Here is a 19,706-nt window from a genome sequence, read left to right on the forward strand (position 1 = left end):
CAAACCCAAACCCAAACCCGAAATCAAAAACCCACACCCGCACCCGCACCCGAACCCGAAATGGGTGGTGAACTTAAACCCACACCCGAACCCATTGGGTTTCGGGTTCACCCGACCCGTACCCACACCCGCACACAACCTCAAACAAACAGTTGAACTCGGAAACCCGACCTGAAAAAGACTGTGAAGAGAGCTATATTATGTAATGTAACATTGTAATTGCCATGTTACTGTTAAATTAATATGCAAGATGCTGCATATATTGTATTGCACAAGCAGAATACTTAGGTTTCACTTATACAGATCCGGGTTCGGGTAGGGTTCGGGTGCGGGTTTGGCCAAACCCAAACCCGAACCCGAAAGTGATCGGGTAAAACCCGAACCCGAACCCGAACCCATTTAACTCGGGTTTTCACCCAAGAAATCGGGTCGGGTCGGGTCGGGTGCCCATGGGTTCGGGCTTCTCTGCCATCCCTAATTGCAGCAGAAACTATTCTCTGTAAATGATCCATAAAATTGATTTTGAAACCAAAATCATTCCTAGGCCTTCAAAGATGATTTTGACCAATGAAAGTAACCAAACACAATATAGAAAACCAGACACTTGTTTGAAGCTACAAGATGCTTTTATTTTTTTGCCACCAAGTCTCAAGAAGCTTCTTAGATTCAATTCTTAGATCATAAACTACTCACTGAGCTCTCGCTGTCAGAATCAATTGTAATGTATGTCTGGAATCTCTTCTACAATTTGATACAACAGAATCAATTATAGGGTAAAACTTACATGAATAACTTCTGTGTTTCAAAATTAATTCTGGGGAAAGGAATGATGATCCAAAGATGCTAGTAGAGTGATTTCCAAACATACACTTGATTGAAGTGTCCCATAATTTTAAACAGTTAACTGTGTTATTAGCTTGCTGCTTCCATGTTTAGATTAACTTAATTTTCCTCAAAATTAATTCTGAAACCCAGAAGTTAAGTTACTCAGAAAAGTTCTCCCGATAATCAATTTTAGAAGGATATCCCAAACATGCACTAGCACAATGAAAATAAAGCACTGTCATATACTTTCCACGGAAGAAAGGGATCACAGAACAGACTAATAGAAATGCACAGAAAGAACAAAAGAAAAAGTAGGGCCAAACACCAAAGGAATCAGGAAACAGAATAAGAATTTGCAAAAGGATATCCAATAGCCGAATGGAGAAGAAATTGAATTGGCCAAATGTGACCAGATCTTTTTTTAATATTACAGTCACTGTTGCCTCATGTTTAGGCAACAGCTCATGTTTTATCCCAAAGTGGTAAACATTGTAGAGCTCTTTACTAATGTTGTTACAAGACTCGTATATGTACACACAAAAAAACATCTCACAAAAGACAAAACTACCTACACAATCTTCTAAGGCAAATTACTTGAGAACTTGCACCAAATGAAATAATACACTTGACTAACGCACCTGTCTTTCTTTTTCCACTCATGCAGGTGTCTATCTATTTCTCTGTTTTCTATTTCGGTTCCTCATTCGTGTAAATATGGAGCCTCTCTATCTGAGAGTTCCAGGTTATATAGAGTGTGAGCTGTTCAAATCTCTTCAAACTATATACCCCACAGCAACAGCAAGCATCAACTTGCCATTAATCTCTTTGCTGACATTTTCCGCCTGCAAGAACAAATTTTGATTGAACAAGTTATTTCAACTGCAGTCTCATACAGAAGTTGATAAAAAAAATTTGAAACACAGCAGGATTGGCAAGTGCTGTGAGGAAATAAGAGCAAACTAACAAACAGAAACAATCAAGAAAATATCTTCAAAAGGCAGATAGGAAATGCCTTATGCATAATGCTTTAGGTTAGGCTTGCCCAAATATTGATCATCCACTCTAGTTTACATCATAAAGAATATGTGTTTGGATTGACCGTGGACATACAATCCAAACCACGGTACCTTAGCTTCTCAGCATAAGTGATTATCAGGCTCCCAACCATATAAAAGCACCAACTACTAGCATGACTTTTGACATTCAGAATAGAAGATGCCATAAACCTTTTTCTCATCACAAAAGCACAAACACCACAAATGCAAAAAGCAATTATACGCTCCATAAACAGCAAGAGACCCCATTCACAAGAAAGAACAAATCCATTCAGACACATGACATATTAAAAAGCAATTCAAAGTCCTTCCAAATTCCACAGCCCTCAAATGTCAGTCTAAAATTAGCTTTGATTCCAAGTTCCAACTAACAAGTAAGCAAGTAAACAAAACCAGGAATATTTTGAGAATGCAAACAAAATGAAAAACTTGAAGAAATTCACATATCAAAAAGGCATCAAATGCCCAGATCCTAACATAGAAAGCTACAAACAAATTTGATGTCAGTTAAGTTCCTAACTTTTTCCATGAATCACATAACACAACTCACTGCATCCAATGCAAACCAAAATCACACTAAAAAATTGATGAACACAGAAAGGAAAAAAAAAAACTTACCAATTTGATACTTTTTGTTCAATCCTTGAAAATGACAGATTTAGCAATGTTCATCAAGGGCTCCAAGCAATCTGGGGTGAATTTCCTAGCAAACAAATAAGACTCCGAGTGTTTCGACGGCCGCAACTCTTGTATCAACTCCGGCTTCACCTCGGCCGGTCGATAGGTATGAGGGTGGCCATTGACAGTCCCGGTCCAATTGACACTAGTAAGCGTGTACTTGGTGCATCCATCAGGATCCGCCATTGACAACAACGTGGGAAAATAATGCTCCTCAGGGTAACACTCATCATCACGGTAACATGGCACCTTGAATTTCCTCCACAGCGTCCTATCCTTCACAACAACCAAAGCATGCTTCCTCGTGAGCGTGAAGAATTGCGATCCAACGCGGAACCTGTTGAATGGCACCTCCGGCATCATCGCATAGCGACCCCTGGCAACGTAACGCTTCCATAGCTCCGGCCCATTGGAGATGATCTCAACGAAGCTCTTATACCTGAGGCGAACCCCGAAGTGGGTCGACTCCGGATCGGTCAAATCGAAGGTGGGTGAGACGAAGAGAGAATGGTAGATGTAGGAAAACGAGTGCAGAGGGATGCAGTATTGTGAGAGAACAGCGAAGTAGGTGTTCGCCGGGTCGTCGAGGATCGCGGTGGCGAGTAGGCGGCGCGTGGCGGAGATGAGAGTGGGTGAGGCACGGTAGGTTCGTTTTGAAGGGATGAATTTGAAAAGGGGGTTTTCAGGGCGCGTGACGTTGGATGAAGGGTCGGCATGGACGTAGATATTGAAGAGATTGGTGGGTTGATCCTTGAAGAAAAGCTCCCATAAGGGGAAGAAATGGAGATCGGTGTTGGTGAGGAAGAGGAAGGCGATTTTGAGGGTGGGTTTCTTCTTGGAAGAGAGATGGAAGAATTTGGAAGGGTTGGTGGTGGAGGAAGAGGAAGGGTGGGAGGAGGAGGAGGTGGCGCGGTTGAAGAGGTTAACGTCGTCGAGTTCATCGGAGGGGGGAATGGGGAGGGAGTGAGGGTGAGGAGGGAGGATGCGAGGGGCGAGGAAGAAGAGGATGGGGAGAGAGAGGAGGAGGGAGAAAGTGAGGAGGTAGGGGGAGGAGAACATGGAGATTCTTGGTAATTGAGGGGTTTTTACCACCACTCGCGGCGAGGAATGAGAATGGTGGTGGTGGTGGTGGTGGTCTGGAATTGTGGTGGTTGTGTCAATGGTACATAGGGTTTTCTAGGGTTAGGGTTTGAGATTTGGGAATGGTTTTTCTGGTTTGGTTCAGAGAGAGGGAAATAGATTTGGATTTGGTTTGAGGAAGAAGAAGAAGATGAAGATGAAGATGAAGATGATGATTGAAGGTGAAGGGTAGTGGGTACGGGGTATTTTCGACTTTTCAGGTCCTTTTTAAATTTTATAAATAAAAACATCTACAAGTTGATATGGGTTTGACGGTGGAGACTGTAACTTCTGGATGTTACTGTACATGGAAGGGCGTTTAATTTCTTTGTTTGTTTAAGGAATTCAATTTGAAATCAATGGTAATGAAATCAATTTGATACGTTATTTATCACTAAAAAATACTAATAATGATTGCAAGTTACTAATGGATTTTAATGCCTTGGTGGTTATGTATTGGTGATTATAGAGGAACGACAAACCTCAATTAGATGGTTTCTTGTTAACGATAAATCTGATTTTCTTGTTATAATTGTTAACGATAACAAGCTTAATCATAATTTATTCTAGAAGACATGTCCTTTTTTTTTTTTGAAATAGAAGACATGTCCTTAATATAATTGGTTTGGTGTTTTTATCACTTATAAATAGAAATATAAAGATAATTGAATAACTACTAAGAATTGACTTAAGTTTATATATAATAATTAGTTTTTAAAATAATTTTTGTATACCATTTTTTGTTTTTAAATTTAAACATTATTTCTCCAAAAAAAAATCTAAACCAAATTAATTTTTAATTTATGCTAATTTATGAAATTAAAAAGTGCAATGATATTTTAGTTTTTATAATAAAATATCTAGTATTAATAAAAAGTAAAAAAAATACAAATAATATATCAGAGAAAATCACATCAAGATTCGCTTGTGCACACAGCAGAACTTGATTCTCAGAGAAAACGATTCTCACCCACAAACCCTAGATCAAACGTGCTCTAGATACCAATTTGTTGGAACTTAGAGAAAAGTAGAGAGAGAAACAAGCTGAGAATGAAGTGTTCTCATTATTGAAGATGAAAGTGTGTACATGCATGCCTTTATACAAAAAGGCTAACAACCAAAACAGAAAATTACAAAACTCATTTGCTAATTAGGGTAAACACTAATCCACTAATCACAACAACTAAGCCTAGTCAGCACTTTACCACACTTAGCTATACACCTCATCACATATGTTCATCTAATCAGTACTTGGATTACCCCTCAATATTCAATAAAGTCACAGCTTCTTAGAAATTGTCTTTTCATGAATTATTTGTTAAAACTTTTTTTGCAAGATTGTTATTGTTGTCATAATGTTTTCTTTTTTACATGAGAAAATAACACAAGAAACTACAATGACTATTTCTTACATAGATGTTGAACGAGGGTGTTCCGATCGGGCAATAAGGCTACGAGACGCAATAATGTTCCAGGTAACTCAAAGGATCCAAACTGAGCGGGCTTCAAGATGGTCTGTATAGACAAATTAGAAGTGAGTTTTATCTCGTTCAACTCATAATCCCCTTGAGTAATGATTATCTTTGAAGACTTAGACAAATACTTCATTAAGGCACAACACCTCGGCTACGACCCTTGTCACACCTATAAATAAAGGATTGACCGTTCATTTGCATAAGCATTGCTCATTTGATATTTTATTGTTCTTATATGACATGGTGCTTCCCTCTCAATGGTCTCTTACTAACTCAAGTGTCGGAGTGCCTTGTAGGTACCTCCCCGTCATGATAACATCACACCAGTGTAAGAAGATACTCTTTGAACCATGAACTACCGCAAAGAATCAAAAGCATCATGTAGCTCAATTTTTGGAAGAATAGAGGGGAAACCTCCAAATGGGTAAAAGAAAGTCATCTCTAGAAACTTGTCTAACCAACTCATTTGCATCCATGTAGCTCTGTCTAGGAATATGAGCAAACATAGCATCTCAAACATAACTCCTCATGCTTTTGATACTTAAAATAATATGCCTTAGCAACTTCCAAAACTTCCATACAATATGATTCGTAATCAATATGCTTATCCCACAACTCCCAAACATGGTGTAACATTTCGCCCAAAACAAGTAGCTCGGTATGGAGATGATTGACATCACTAACATTGCAGGAAAAAACTAAAAGTCAATGCCCATTAAGATACAGAAGGACTCCGACCCCTCCCATTCGACGCGGACTTTGAACATATTTGTCACTTACATTTAATTTCACCCTCCTATGAGAAGAGGCACCCATGTTGTTAGGGTGTACACCAAACATTCCCATTTACTTGCACAACTACCATGATATGTCTAAGAACAAACTAATGACACACTGGCTCATCAAAGACATGATAATTACGTCATTTCCATATCCACCACAAAATAGAGTCGAATAACACATGGTATTGTGTCATTTACTAAAGGAGACGGGACATGGTCAGGAATAACATACAATAGAGATAAGGCGAAAAGATGATCCGAATTCTACCAACTCATTACAGCGATTACACGCAGAGTTATCGTTTAGTATTAGTGCAATTAGGAAATAGACATAAGGCGATTTTACGCATGTGATCTTGAAAAAAGACATGATAGTAGGAAACACACTTCATTACTTAATTGAGAAAGTTTCATTCCTCAACCAACACCGACAGCACCGCAAACAATAATTCCTACAGTAAAACATCCGCAGCTTATATTATTTTATAAGCAATAAACGCATGCCACCAGGAACATCAACCAAAAATTGTAACAATAGATGACTGATAAATTCTATGGTAAAGAACTTACCTTGCATACAACAGAAAATAAAGTTTAAAAATCCATCCAGGTTTACAAAGTTGACCCAAAATAGACCTATGGAAAAGTATCCAAAAATTTTAACTAGAAATAATTAACACAAGCAGCAAAATTTTCAAGAAAATGATTCTCTTAATGAAACGCACTTTCACTCATCGTCCTCATCATCATCGTCAGCTTCTCCAGCCGCAGAGTTGAGAGCTTGCAAGCGAGCAATCAACTTGTTCTTTCTCTCATCATAGGTAAGCTTCTTCAGGTTGTACCTGGACAAAAGATACAAAGAAATACTTCGGTTGAATGATGCATTTGAAAATTCAACGGAATCATATTTTTATAAAATTAAAGAGTTCAGTTCAATTCTTTTCACTTGTAAAATCTCTGAATGTAGATAAAGTCCCTTGATTTGCAAAAACCTTTTTGGGTAAAATAATAAAATTTCCTTCATTTGTAAATTACTTATTAGAATTAAGTCAACAGGGAACTTGTCATAATTTCCCTCATTTCTGATCCCTGTTGACTTCTACATTGTAACAGACAATACTTGATTTAAAAATGAAAAAAGAACCAACAATGACAGGAAAGCAGCTAAGTGGACACAATACTAAATTCAAAATATTAGACAAGAGAAAACATAAGATTATAGGTAAGTCAATCTATTGCCACTTCTCTAGAGCTGTGATTCTAATTATGTAATCAGAGAATCGATAGCCTAAGCCTTTTTTAGCCTTATTTTTTAATCAATAGCCTAAGCCCACACTTCCCGTCCCTCCAATTCCCCTCCACTTACAATCTTACAAACACATAATATTCATGTCAACGAAACATATATCAACATATTTTTTCTTATAAAAGTAAAGCTGAATATTTCTAGAAGTAACATATAATAATGACTCACCGCTTGTGTTCCTTTGGTTCTGGCTTCCCAGATTTCTTTGTGCTGGGATCTGCACGAATGGCGGCATGAACCTTCTTGTAGAGTTCCTCAAGTCCATCAGCCTCTATTCCTCGCTTGATATACTCACTAAAGTGAGATTGGTACTTCTCTGGTTCATCCTCAGTCAAAGTCTGCAGAAAATATTAAATAGACCGTCTCATGAATATCTGAACTTTTCATATTGCAGTAAAATCTTCAAACAAAAATGTAATAAAATAAAATTGTTGTTCATACCTTCATGTAGGAAGCAACATGTCCACCAAAGATATATTTGCGGTGAACCTCAGCATCGAGCTCTTTCTTCTCCTTATCAAAACCAGCAAACCTCTTCTCACTGTGAGGAATATCCAAACCACCATCCAAAGCTCCCTGTAAACCATCACATCCAACCAATGTTAACACAAGCTCCCAGCCTCCCACCAATAAGCATTGCAGATTTGCAGTAAAATATTGAGTACCTTAAGGGCACCAAAGACACGGTTGCCTGTTGTGGTCTTAATAAGACCAACATCAAGGAGAGCACGGAATGGCCTCCTAGTCTCAGCAGGCTCCACTGAAAAATCCTCACCAGTAGCCTGGTAAAAAGACAACCAATTATTAATAAAACAGAAAATGATATATACATAAAGAGTGGCAGAGTTAGAAATGAATTGAAACTCCATAGATACCTCAACATTCCCCTCATACTCCTCATCCATCTCAAGCTTTTGAAGGGTTCGACGGGCCAACAGGAGTCCAGTGCAATAAGCTGACCACATTTTAATATATTCAAACATGAGCAAGAGTCACAAGATAAACATATAAAAATGTTGAATGAATAAAGGGTAGGGGAGAAAGGGCTTTCTCATAAACAAAAGTACCTGCAGCATAGTTTGTAAGGCCTATTTCAAGACCATAGCGGGGAAGCTCATGAGCATATGCCGAAGCAAGAACAATATCACCAGCAATGGTAGCAGACACAATTTGTGCAGTGATATCCTTGTTTGTCTAACAACAAGGTTAAGGTACTCACAGAAGAACATCAATAGACTAAATAACTTCAATTTTCATGATTATGTACTATTGACTATGCAAAACTACATAAATAACTTCTACATTATACATTTCAAGCCCCTAAATCATGTCTTGATGAAAATAAAATAATGGGTCAGAGTCTAAAATGCTGCAACTTAAATAAATAACCATAAGCCTAAGCCAACATAAGGATACAAATCGAACAACAAAACGGTACTTTGGGGTACTGTATTTGTTCTTGTCCTGGTTAATCAACCGGATCCGGGCACGGTAATCGGTCTTGCCCTCTGTCAAATTACCAACAAACAGAATCATCAAAAATGGAGCATACCATGATACAGAAACACAGAGCAGAAGAAGAGACAGACAACTATAAATACCTCTTCTTCTCTTGAACTTAACTTGGTATCTCTTGAAGTAGGCCCTAGATTTCTGGGACTTCACGAACACCTATTGTTCCAAATAGAGAAAATGAAAACAATGTTGTAATCAAAAACCAATACATAACACAACACTGAATTCACTGCATTGAAACACTCCATTTTTCCACACAGAGAAACAGACTATGAAGACTGATATGAAATTCAGATGAAAAACGAAATGGTGAAATTTGCAGAGAGGGTAAGAGCAGAAGATGAAGATGAAGATACGCACCATTGTTGCTGCAGCTCGATGCCTTCCCGACAGTGATGGAAAAGAGGCTGAGAGGGATTTAGGGTTTGTCAAGTATGGTTTATATGGGATTGTTTTGGGTGGGTCGGGTCAATAGGTTTTGGGCTTTTGTTTTTAGCTGCTTTTTCTTTTAGGTGTTTGGATCGTAATAGTTTTGACCCCCAAAAAAAGATCATAATATAGTTTTAAAAAGTTTTAATTATATAAATTTAAATTTAAATATTTACTATTAAAATATGGACAAATTATCATAAATTTTAGGACTTAAACATGTTTTAGGTTTCAGGTATAAAGGGTCTAATCTTTTCTTGAATTCAGATCCTCTCATGCTGCTGCACCATACAACAAGTATAAATGGGAGAGGATATACATGTAATTATAACTTGCTTTTTTCTTAAATTATTTTCAGCCATTAGATTGTAAAATCAGTGGCACAAAATGTGCTGGAGGGGCTGGACATAAAAAATGGCTGGAGAGGATCCAAATTCTCTTTTCTTATCTTGATCAGGCCACAAGTAGCAACGAAACTATTCAACATCTTACGACATGCGCACTAAGCAGTAGGGGTTGTTCAAGGAAATTTTTTCATTTACCAGAGTTTTTATTTCAACCCCAACCACTTGGTTAAGTGATGAAAGGTTAAAGCATTACGCTAACTCCCTTGATTATATAGAGTATATTATAAATTGTTTTTTGTAAAAAAATTCATTCTTTTTTGTCCTTGAAGAAAAAATTGAAATAAGAGTAAATTATGACATTTTACTTACATAGCCATGTTTTTGTCTGGTCACCGATACACGTAGTACGTCTAGTTAGATTAGGGATTCGTTTGGTATGTTGTATAGTATATAGTATGATAGTATAAGGTCTGATAGAATAATGCCTGATAAAATTATAATATTATACAGTGTTTGGTCATACACTAGATAATTTGGTGGCGACAGTGGTGGTAGTGATGATATTAGAAGATGATGATGGCGGTAGTGGTGGAAGTAGTGGTAGTAGCGGCGATGGTGGCAGTGGTGGATGATGGTGGTGGTGGTGGTGGCGGTGGGGGGTGGTCTTGGTGGCGACGGTGGTGGCGGTGGTAGTGGTGGCGGTGGTGGTGACAGTTGATTAAATATATTCAAGTAGTTTATGCATCACACTCTTATCATGTCTTATCCATCATCAATAGAGTGGATTAAATAATCTATCATTTTAATGTAAAAGAGGGGATTGATGTATAAACTTATACAATACAATGTGAGCACAAAACAATGGATAAATCCATCATGCATTGTATAAGCTTATACTATCATGCCTAATACCGCGTACCAAACGAGCCAAGAAGTTCATAACTACCCATGTGTACTTTTTAAATAGTTTTGGTCATTCAACTTCTTTTAATTATTATTGATCATTCTCTTCCATCTTCTTCCTATTTTCTCTCTCATTTTATCATTTTCAGCCACCACCAGTGGCGGATCCACCGCCTGGCCTGCTAGGGCACTTGCCCGACCTCCATGACCAAAAAAAATTTATTGCTTAGGGCGAGGGATCCTTTTTGGGGAAAAAAATAAGGAAAAACTGGGCAAAAAAAAAAGGAGCAGAGAAAGAGAAAGAGGGGCGGAGGACGTGATGGAATCGGGACAAACCAAAACGGCAGCAACAGGAACAGAGTGCGAGCGACGACGGCGGCGTGGCGGCGCGGGAGCCAGAGAGCACGGCCAAGATCCTCTTCAGCCGAGCAACCACTGCCACCACACCTGTTTTGGCTGACGACTGTCTTGTTGAGGATAATAAAATCTGATAGAGGGTAAATGAAAGGGTAAAAAATTAGGGTTTGACATTTGGGCTTTTCTTAAAAGAGTTTGGCCTTCGTTTGTTTTTTTTAAGTGGGCTGTATGGTTTCTTTTGAAACATTTTAAAAGGTAAATGAAGTTGAAAAAAAAGGTAAATGATAAAAGTAAAAAAACAGACCTAGGTAAATATTTTTAAACTAGTGAAGAAACCACTGGTTTCGTTAGTCTTTTTTTAAGAAAAAAGTAACTAATATTTAGTTCATATATATTGTAAAAAGTTTGGCCATATGAATTCATATTGTATGTTTCAATATTTTAAAAAAAACTTACTGTTATTCTATTAGAAAAAAATAAGTGAATGTTTTAAATCATGTTTGGTAGCATGTTTAAAGATCAAATAATTAGTATAGATTATGATTACTATTTTACAAAGTATATTAAAAATATTAGAGTGATATAAATAGTTATTTTTTTAATATATTATATATGTTGTTAAAAATAATATTTTAGTTATCATCGATTCGAGTATGTCAATGTTTCAAATAATTATTATCCATACTACTATTTATTCAAGTAAAAAAAATTCACAATAATAGTCACTGCAACAGACTATTTACGTCGCTATACCGCAACATCTGCAACCACGATCGCAATTTAAAAACATGGGTGAGACACTAGGTGTGGGCAGTTAGGCTCAGGCTTAATCTTGCCCAGGCTCTACAAAATTCCTGGTTCCGCCACTGGCCACCACCCAACCTCCACACCCTTCCCCCACCACCCAAACCTCATTTTGCATGCAGTGGCACATAAAGGGGACTAGTGTATATTGTAGTCTCCCCCAAAAGTTTTAGTTTTGTTTACTAGTACTAAAAGGAAAAAATATGTATAGCACCACCCATGACTATTATATTAGTATATATATCATGCTATTAAATATCTTCCATGATACATACCATATTATATATATACATATATATACATGCAAATCTTTTCAAGGGCAGCGATGCTGACTTGATAGATTTCTCCCATAGTTATCTGTGTGACTTCTTACATTTAAGGCTTTTTTTTAGTGCATTATTTTGTCTTTTCTAGTTGTGTTCTGACTTTTTTTTCATTGATTTTTCTCCACCTAAAAGAGAATGTCCAGTGTGCTCGTTGTGTAACTTCTACAAGCATATAATTTTCCCTTGTTGTTGCATACTGGATGTTCTCCAATGCGTACAATTTTTCTGGTTCGTGACACCTAGTGCTCTTTTTTTTTTTACTTAATGTCTTTCTATTTTCTTAATTTTTAATTACATCTATCTACCCACATAGTGACATTTGGGACTGAATTAGTCTATTTATGTTGTAAAATCATTTGCCCCTAAATTTTGATTGAAACTTGTTAGTTTATATGATTTTTTTTTCGAAAGTAAAATCATAATTATATAAATGAGGTGAATGTCATGATGTCCAACCCTCCTCAAAAGGGGTTCAAAAAATAGAACCACCAACGCCGGAAACAACCCAAACCAAGAAGAAAGACTAACAAACCTAGAAAGGATCCAGAAAAAGCCAAAAACGCCCAAAGCCTAAAGACAAAACCTCAAAGCAAAAACCAGCCACCCTCTAAGACCCTGCAAAACCAAAGGAACACCCAAACCCCAAGCTATCCTAAGAAGAACTGCGAGCAAGGATCTGATCAGCAACCTGAGCGATGGCAACATCATCGGTACAGTCGTAAACCATGCCTAAACGTTTCCCCATCAGGATAGCACTTCTCACCCTAGTTTATATGATTTTTATATTAATATATTTCTTTTAGGTTTAAAGATGACTAAAAAAACTATTGACTCATTTCTCTTCTTTCTACTTCTTATTTAGCTTGTACTGCTATTTTTCTAATTTTTTTATTACGTTTTATTACTGGTCTTGTGGCACTTGGATATTATCTATTGTACTTACTCTACTTATATATTACATTCTTAATTATAGAACAAATTAGGAGCACAAATTATGCATTTGAAATAGATTTCCATAGAAATTATGTGGATGCACTTTAGTGGTGGCCACCCCTATATCTAAATCCTGCCTCTGTCACTGCATGCATATCCCTCCCCCATATGGCTGAATGGCTCCCCTTAGATTCCTAAATGTTCTCCATGGCTTCCAAGTGAGTCACTCCTTCTTCATATCCCTGACCACCACTTTCTTTTATTTTATTTTCCTAATTTAAGATTTATACATCCCTTACCACACACCCACTCTTATCTTCAACTTGATTTTCGCATCAATTTTCCTCTTTGGTATTTCTTTTCATTATTCTCATTTTATCTATGGTCCCCTCATTTACTGTTTGCTTTCTTTATTTACTCATCATCATAGTGTTAAAAATGTGAAATGGTTTAAGCTAGGGTTGTTCAAAAAAATTTGGTTCGCTGAATTAAATATGTACTGCACTAAATAACTCTAGCTTAAATCATTGTACATATTCAATTCAATGAACCACATTTTTGTACTATACTAAACACTTTTTTTAGAACTGATTTGTTTTAAAGGAAACCAGTTTGAGAACCGAACTGTAGCTTTTAATACAATTCGAAATTGGTTCGAATCGAACTATTTGAAGTAATAATTCCAAGATAACTTTCACTCAATTCGAACCATAGTTTCACTCCCTCAAACCTAAATATGATTCACTGGGACTAACAGACGCATTCAAGAGTTCAAACCCTAATTCCTAAATCTCTACGAACCCTAATCCCTAAATCAGCCAAATATGAACCTTAATCCCCAATTCATGATCCTTACTTGTCTCGAATCAAGAAGTTGGAGACAACCTCGTGCCTCTCGTGTTTGGAATTATTCAAATACGAACCCTAAAATCACTATTGGAACCTTCAGCGCAAGACAAGGATCGATCAGAGGTAAAGCTGTAATCTTGGCCGAGGGTGATTTCTGAATCAACCAGAATATACCATTTTCTCTCTCTTTCTCTCTCTCTCTCTCTATATATATATATATATATATATATATATATATATATTCGACGTGCATGTGCGAAATGACATGTTGGAGAGTGGAGACAACCTTCATGTTTCAAAAGGTCAAGCTTGAGTCCAAGATTTCTTTCTTTCCATTCTCCTTTTAGTTGTTTACTTCTTAGTTATGACCATATGATTGTGGTCCTTGTCCATACCATGTTTGTTTTGGTGCTTACCAAGCTGATAAATGACTTGGGTAGTCGTTTAGCTTGTGGAAACTGAATTGGATAAGTATTAGTTTTTGTAATTAAAATGCTAAATGGCTTAATTTAAAATTGTTGCATTGAATTTCTAGGATTGTTTAAAATATGATATTGATGTTTGAGTCATGCTTTGTGGTAATTGGAAGTATGAGAAATTTAATGATATATTTTGTGTTTTTATGATGTTTATCTTCTTCGTGAAGGTACTATTTAGTTGTGCTTGCAACTTGCAAATAAGAGGTTTTGAAGAAGGAGCGGCTAAAGAAGTGACAACTTGCAAATGAGAAGATAAGAGAAATCAAGTTTATCATTTATTTGTTTCTTATGTAGAACCTGCATGTAGTATGGAAATTATCTTGCCAAGGAGCAGGTAAGTGACATTACTAGACACTGAGTTTGGGTCCTAAATTTGTGGGGTGCACATATGAGTAACTTTTGAATTAGTAATGCTTTTGAATTAAGATTATACCTTATCCTAGATTTTCTTTTTCTTTTAATATGAAAGTTAGTCCTTTTAGACACAATATCTGGTTAATGAATTTTTAGGTTGTTGTAATCAGTTCACTACTTTCCCAATTAATATCACTATGCCTTTGTAGGTTGTGATCTACATAATTTGTCTTCTCTGACCTAGATCTTGAAGAAGAAGAGATTTTAAAGCTTGTAAGTTGTCACCTTAGGTAATGGACCTCATGCTCTTCCTTAATTTTAGTTGCAATGTCTTTCATGTTGTTTGTTTGTTTCTCCCACTGTGATATGTACATGTATGAGAAGGATTTTGCAAAACCCAGTTATTGGCTAAACTTGGTTTCCTGAAGAATTTACCTGTTTTTGCAAACATGTTCACATGTACACAAATTGTTTAATGTGGTATAATTAGCTCTTTTCTCTTTTTCTATTTTCAGAAATTGATTGAAAATTTATGAGCATGTCTGATTTTGTTTCAACTACTAAGGCTTTGATATATGTGTATTCAGTTGAATTTTCCAGCTTTATGCATAATCTGATCTCATTTACAAGTTGCTTGTAGTCAAAATATTAGATTGATGCTCTTTCTTGGGGCATCTAAACTTGATACTATTTCTTCCTGAAATGTTGGTTGTTTTTTGTTTTAATCTGGTCACATTTAATTTGTGAAAATGTCTGATTTTATTTTATTTATCCTAACCAAGTGATTGGATAGATTCTATGTTGCAATTACCCCAACTACTACCACTAGCTCTAATCTACCATTGCATCCTAACATATCTCGATGAAGAAGTCGCTCATACATATGAGACTACTTTACTTAGTAGTCTAATGAGAGTAGAACCGCATGTAATTATTGTGGTATTTTGAGTAAGTGTTCGGTAGGGACAAGTGTCATGAGGACCATCTAAAGAGGTGCCCAAAAAACCCGAATAGTGAAAAAATAAGAAGTAGAAAGGATGGTCCATCGTCACATACTATAGAAGTTGTTTCTTTGCATACGGTCTTTAAATTCGACCAAGACATGTTCCAAAAGGAACTTGTGAGGATGTTCATTGCAACTGAGCTTCCATTTGATTTTTCAAGCATGAAGCTTTTCGCAAATTTCTGAGTGTCCTTCAACCCCGATTTATCGTACAATCACAGTCTACTTTGAGGCGCGACATTGAAGTAATGTTTGTTCGGGAACAAATAAGGTTAAAAGTGTTCATGTCCAAGCATTGTGGTAATGATGTCTTACTACAGACACATGAACTTTTGTGCAGAACTCTTGTTATACGAGTTGAACTGCTACTATAGTCTGTCTTTCTTTGTATGAGCTATATGAAGGTAAGGAAGCAGGTCCTCAGAGTACGCAACAGCCTGTCCAAATGGATGATGATGATGAAGAAGATATTTATGGCATGAATTCCAATGTTCAAGAAATTGGATCCTAGGTTGATGCTTCGTTTGAGCTAGAGAGATATTTGAAAGAAGCCCGTGGGAAATTTTAAAATTGGGTTGAGTTTGATATCATAAATTGGTGGAATTTTAACTCAATTGTTTCGATCCTTTCAAGAATAGATAGAGATGTACTGTTCATTATGGTCTCTACAGTTGCATCAAAGTTCACATTCAGTATCGGAGGAAAGGTTCTAAGTAATGAACGAAGTTCTCCAGCTCCAAAAATGGTGGAGATGTTGCTTTGCAACCAACACTGTTTCAAAGAAACATCTCTTCATATGCTTTCTAATGAAGATTTGGAGGAGCTCCAGAGATTTCAGCAAGGTTAGTTTGTATCAATATTTTGCATGAATATGTTTTATATATCTTTATTGATTGTTCAATAAGAAATGTGTGCTAGATCTGAAACCAATTTCTATGATGACAATCGCATCCCAAGTTTTGGTAAGAATATGTTTTATATATCTTTATTGAAAGTAATGAAGTATTTTTCTTTTTTGCAGAGTTTGTTCAACAAGAAATGTGTGCTAGATCTGAAACCACTACCACAAAAAGTGGGATGGGCAGCGGCGTTGGGGTAGCGGTTCTATATTAACTGCTACCTAAGTGCTATCTATATATATATGTAAAGCACACTTGAGTTTTTGCATTAAATACATAAGCAAAACTCAAGTGTGTATTAAAAGCAACCAAAAAAATAAAAAACTTTGTAATAAATATATTAAACAATAATAAAACTAAAATTAAAAAAATATATATTGTAAAAAACTATTCAACTACTACCATTACATAAAAACATTCATAAACTTAAAATTTCCTTGAGTTTTGTATTTCACAAATATTAAAAATTAAATTAAATAAGAAAATAATATTTATGAGCAAATAATTTACATAAAATAATTTTAAAATTCAAAAAATTCTATATATATATATGTATGTAAATGAGACTTGAGTTTTTTCCATTAAATACATCAAGTAATTCCTACCTCTACATTAAAATGCATTAAAATAAAGAATTTCATTTGCAATAAATATATTAAATAATAAAATTAAAACTGAATAAATTGTAATGTCAAAAACTATTCAACTACCAACATTAAATATTATATTTATAAACTTATTTATCTTCATTTTTATAATTATTTATATATTATATATTAATTACAAAATTCCCTATACATTTAAGTAAAAGCTAAATATAATGTGACAAAAAATTTAAACATATGTAGTTAAAATATTAATTAATTATTGACCTCAACTTGAGAAAAAAATTAAATTTATATAAAATAAATATATGAAATATCAGAAATAGTCAATGATTAAATACTCTTCGTAAAGATATACTTATAATTTTTTTTAATAGTTACATGTGTTGTTTAATATAGATTATTATAATGTTGTTTTGTGTTATTTTATAAAATAATTTTACATACATAAAAAATTAATATATTATAATTATTTAAGTCTTTTAGAATATCTTTTTATATACATTAAAAAGTGTATAGAGTATACACAAGATGATATTTAGAATAAAATTTTATTAAATAAAATTTTTATATGGAAACATTATTTATAATTAAAATTAATTAATTTTATTAATAAAAAATTAGCAAATAGTTTTAAAATTAAAAAATGCCGCAATAATTTAGAAAAATATTTTTAAAATTAACATTATTAAGTATGACGTGGATGTACAAAAAGTATGACGTGTGGGTATTTTTTTCAGTAACAGAGAAAAATAATTAAGGCTAAAATTAAAAATTATTTATTTTACTAAATAATATTTTAGAATATTAAAATTATAATTTATTGTAATTATAAAAGTTAAAGTTAATTAATTGTTGATAAAAATATAAGAAAATGTTGATATAATTTTATTGGGGATATTAAAACTTATTAATTGATTTAAAATATTTGAAATGCACTTTATAATTTATTGTATGTTTTAATAAATTCATTTTTAAATTTTTAAAATTATTATAATGCTAATTATTAAATTTGAATAGTATTAATTATTTAAAGAAAACTCTAATACTCATAATGAAATGTTTTAACACAATTATTTTTATTTTATTATAGTTTATAAGAAAAAAATGTTTTTTTTAACTATAATAAATTTTATATTATGTTGATAAAATTGTAAAAACACCCGTGCAACGCACGGGTTTTATATCTAGTAAAAATGTAAAACATATAGAAAATAAATATTTGATAAAAGGAAACGCTACCCAACTTAAAAAATTCGGCGTTGGACACGGGTTATGGGAACCGCTACCCAATATATACAAATTTCGGTGTTGGGCACCGGTTGAGTGAACCGCTACCCAATATATTTTTTTTTCGTTCAAAAAAACCTTACCCTTATGTTTTTGTTCTATAGTTGTTGACACAAAAACACCCTTACCTTTCTCCCTCTCAATCGCTCCCACCTCAAACCCTAACTGTTCTCACGCGAGACCCCCGTCGTTCTCTCGCTGTGCTGATTAATCGTCATCGTGCTTCCATCACTCAAACCACACCTTCCTTCTGCTCTGCTTCGTCTTCATCACCTCACCTTCAATCAATCAAACCACACTTTCCTCCTGTTGCTTCGTCTTCACCTTCGCTTCAATCACTCAAGCTCATGTGGGTTCTGCTTCGTGTTGGTCAATCTGGAAGTGTACAGAATCTACCCGGTTTTAATTTATCGAACCACAGGGAATTGGAATGCGAATTCGGTTTAAGAATCAAGTTCAAGGTTGAAAAGCAAGTAAAATTCAGTTTTAATGATTGGTTGATTCTTGAGTTTGTTAAAAGACAAGTAGCCAAGTAATAAAGGAATTGAAAACAGAGATGAGATTGCCTTGGGTTCTTGTTGAACTAATTCAGTTTTAGCAAACCTTCCTATTCAATTAATCCTGAGTCTCTCCTTGATGTTCTAGCCTAGATAGTCATCTATCGATGCCTCGTAAAGAAAACCCTTTCTAACCAAAAGATAGATCCAATTCCTTGATAACCTAAACATTTGCTAGAAGCACTAAGCATACAAATCAGGCCAACAAACCCCAACCCTTCCTCTATTCCTAGCAGCAAGTATAGAAGGAGTAATCTCACAACAAGTCCCAACTCTATAACAAACTATCGTTATGACTATAGAAAAGTAAAAAGCTAGCATGCATTCAAGCTTGAAAGATAAAGCATAGAAGTGAGATTCAAGGGTTTACTCAGAACATCATGAATAGAAAAGGATTGATAGCTAAAACATCCAAAGTCTTACAAAGAACCCAAAACAAAAGGGGTTTCAGCCAAGCATGGCTATGAAATCCATACAAGAAGATAAAGATGAAACCTGAAACATAGGGCTTAGGGAAAGCTCCTCAAGCTCCAGAACTCAAACCCTCTCTTCTAACTTATGAAAATATGATAAAATGAAAAAAGGTCCCAAAAGAAATGACAAAAAGCCTATTTATAGGCAAACATGTCGAGCCTGGGCGCTCAGGCGCCAATTTAGAGCGCCTGAGCGCCAATTGCATGTAAAAAACATGCTCTCTGGACCAATTGGCGCCTAGGCGCCCATCCCCCAGCGCCTAGGCGCTTAAACTCGCTTGGAAAGGGCTTTTTGGCTTCTGAAACTCCTCTTTTCAATCCCCTTTAAGTTTCCATCAATTCC

At 35.3% G+C, this 19,706-nt stretch overlaps 2 protein-coding genes across 3 annotated transcripts; both read right to left on the reverse strand.

Annotated features, from left to right (window-relative positions):
- Positions 1-1,158: 1,158 nt before the first annotated feature.
- On the reverse strand, positions 1,159-3,819 carry LOC130748360 (glycosyltransferase BC10). The gene is made up of 2 exons (XM_057601580.1): positions 2,499-3,819; positions 1,159-1,667 (listed from the first exon to the last, which is right to left on the reverse strand). Exon 1 carries the CDS (start codon positions 3,615-3,617, stop codon positions 2,517-2,519), a length of 1,101 nt encoding a protein of 366 aa, XP_057457563.1. The 5' UTR covers positions 3,618-3,819; the 3' UTR covers positions 1,159-1,667; positions 2,499-2,516.
- Positions 3,820-6,290: 2,471 nt separating this feature from the next.
- Positions 6,291-9,214, reverse strand: LOC130748524 (60S ribosomal protein L5-like). 2 transcript variants are annotated; one of them, XR_009022721.1, is made up of 10 exons: positions 9,116-9,214; positions 8,842-8,911; positions 8,657-8,748; positions 8,308-8,434; positions 8,116-8,195; positions 7,906-8,022; positions 7,682-7,816; positions 7,409-7,578; positions 6,505-6,776; positions 6,291-6,386 (listed from the first exon to the last, which is right to left on the reverse strand). XR_009022721.1 is itself a non-coding variant. In XM_057601753.1 (9 exons), the coding sequence occupies exons 1-9, from the start codon at positions 9,116-9,118 to the stop codon at positions 6,662-6,664; spliced, it is 909 nt and encodes a 302-aa protein (XP_057457736.1). In that variant the 5' UTR covers positions 9,119-9,214; the 3' UTR covers positions 6,461-6,661. The 2 variants fall into 2 exon arrangements, 1 of the variants encoding a protein (XP_057457736.1); XM_057601753.1 differs by lacking the exon at positions 6,291-6,386 and having other exon boundaries at positions 6,461-6,776.
- Positions 9,215-19,706: the final 10,492 nt, after the last annotated feature.

This window comes from Lotus japonicus, chromosome 3, assembly GCF_012489685.1.
Source record: "Lotus japonicus ecotype B-129 chromosome 3, LjGifu_v1.2".
Classification (NCBI taxonomy): Eukaryota; Viridiplantae; Streptophyta; class Magnoliopsida; order Fabales; family Fabaceae; genus Lotus; species Lotus japonicus.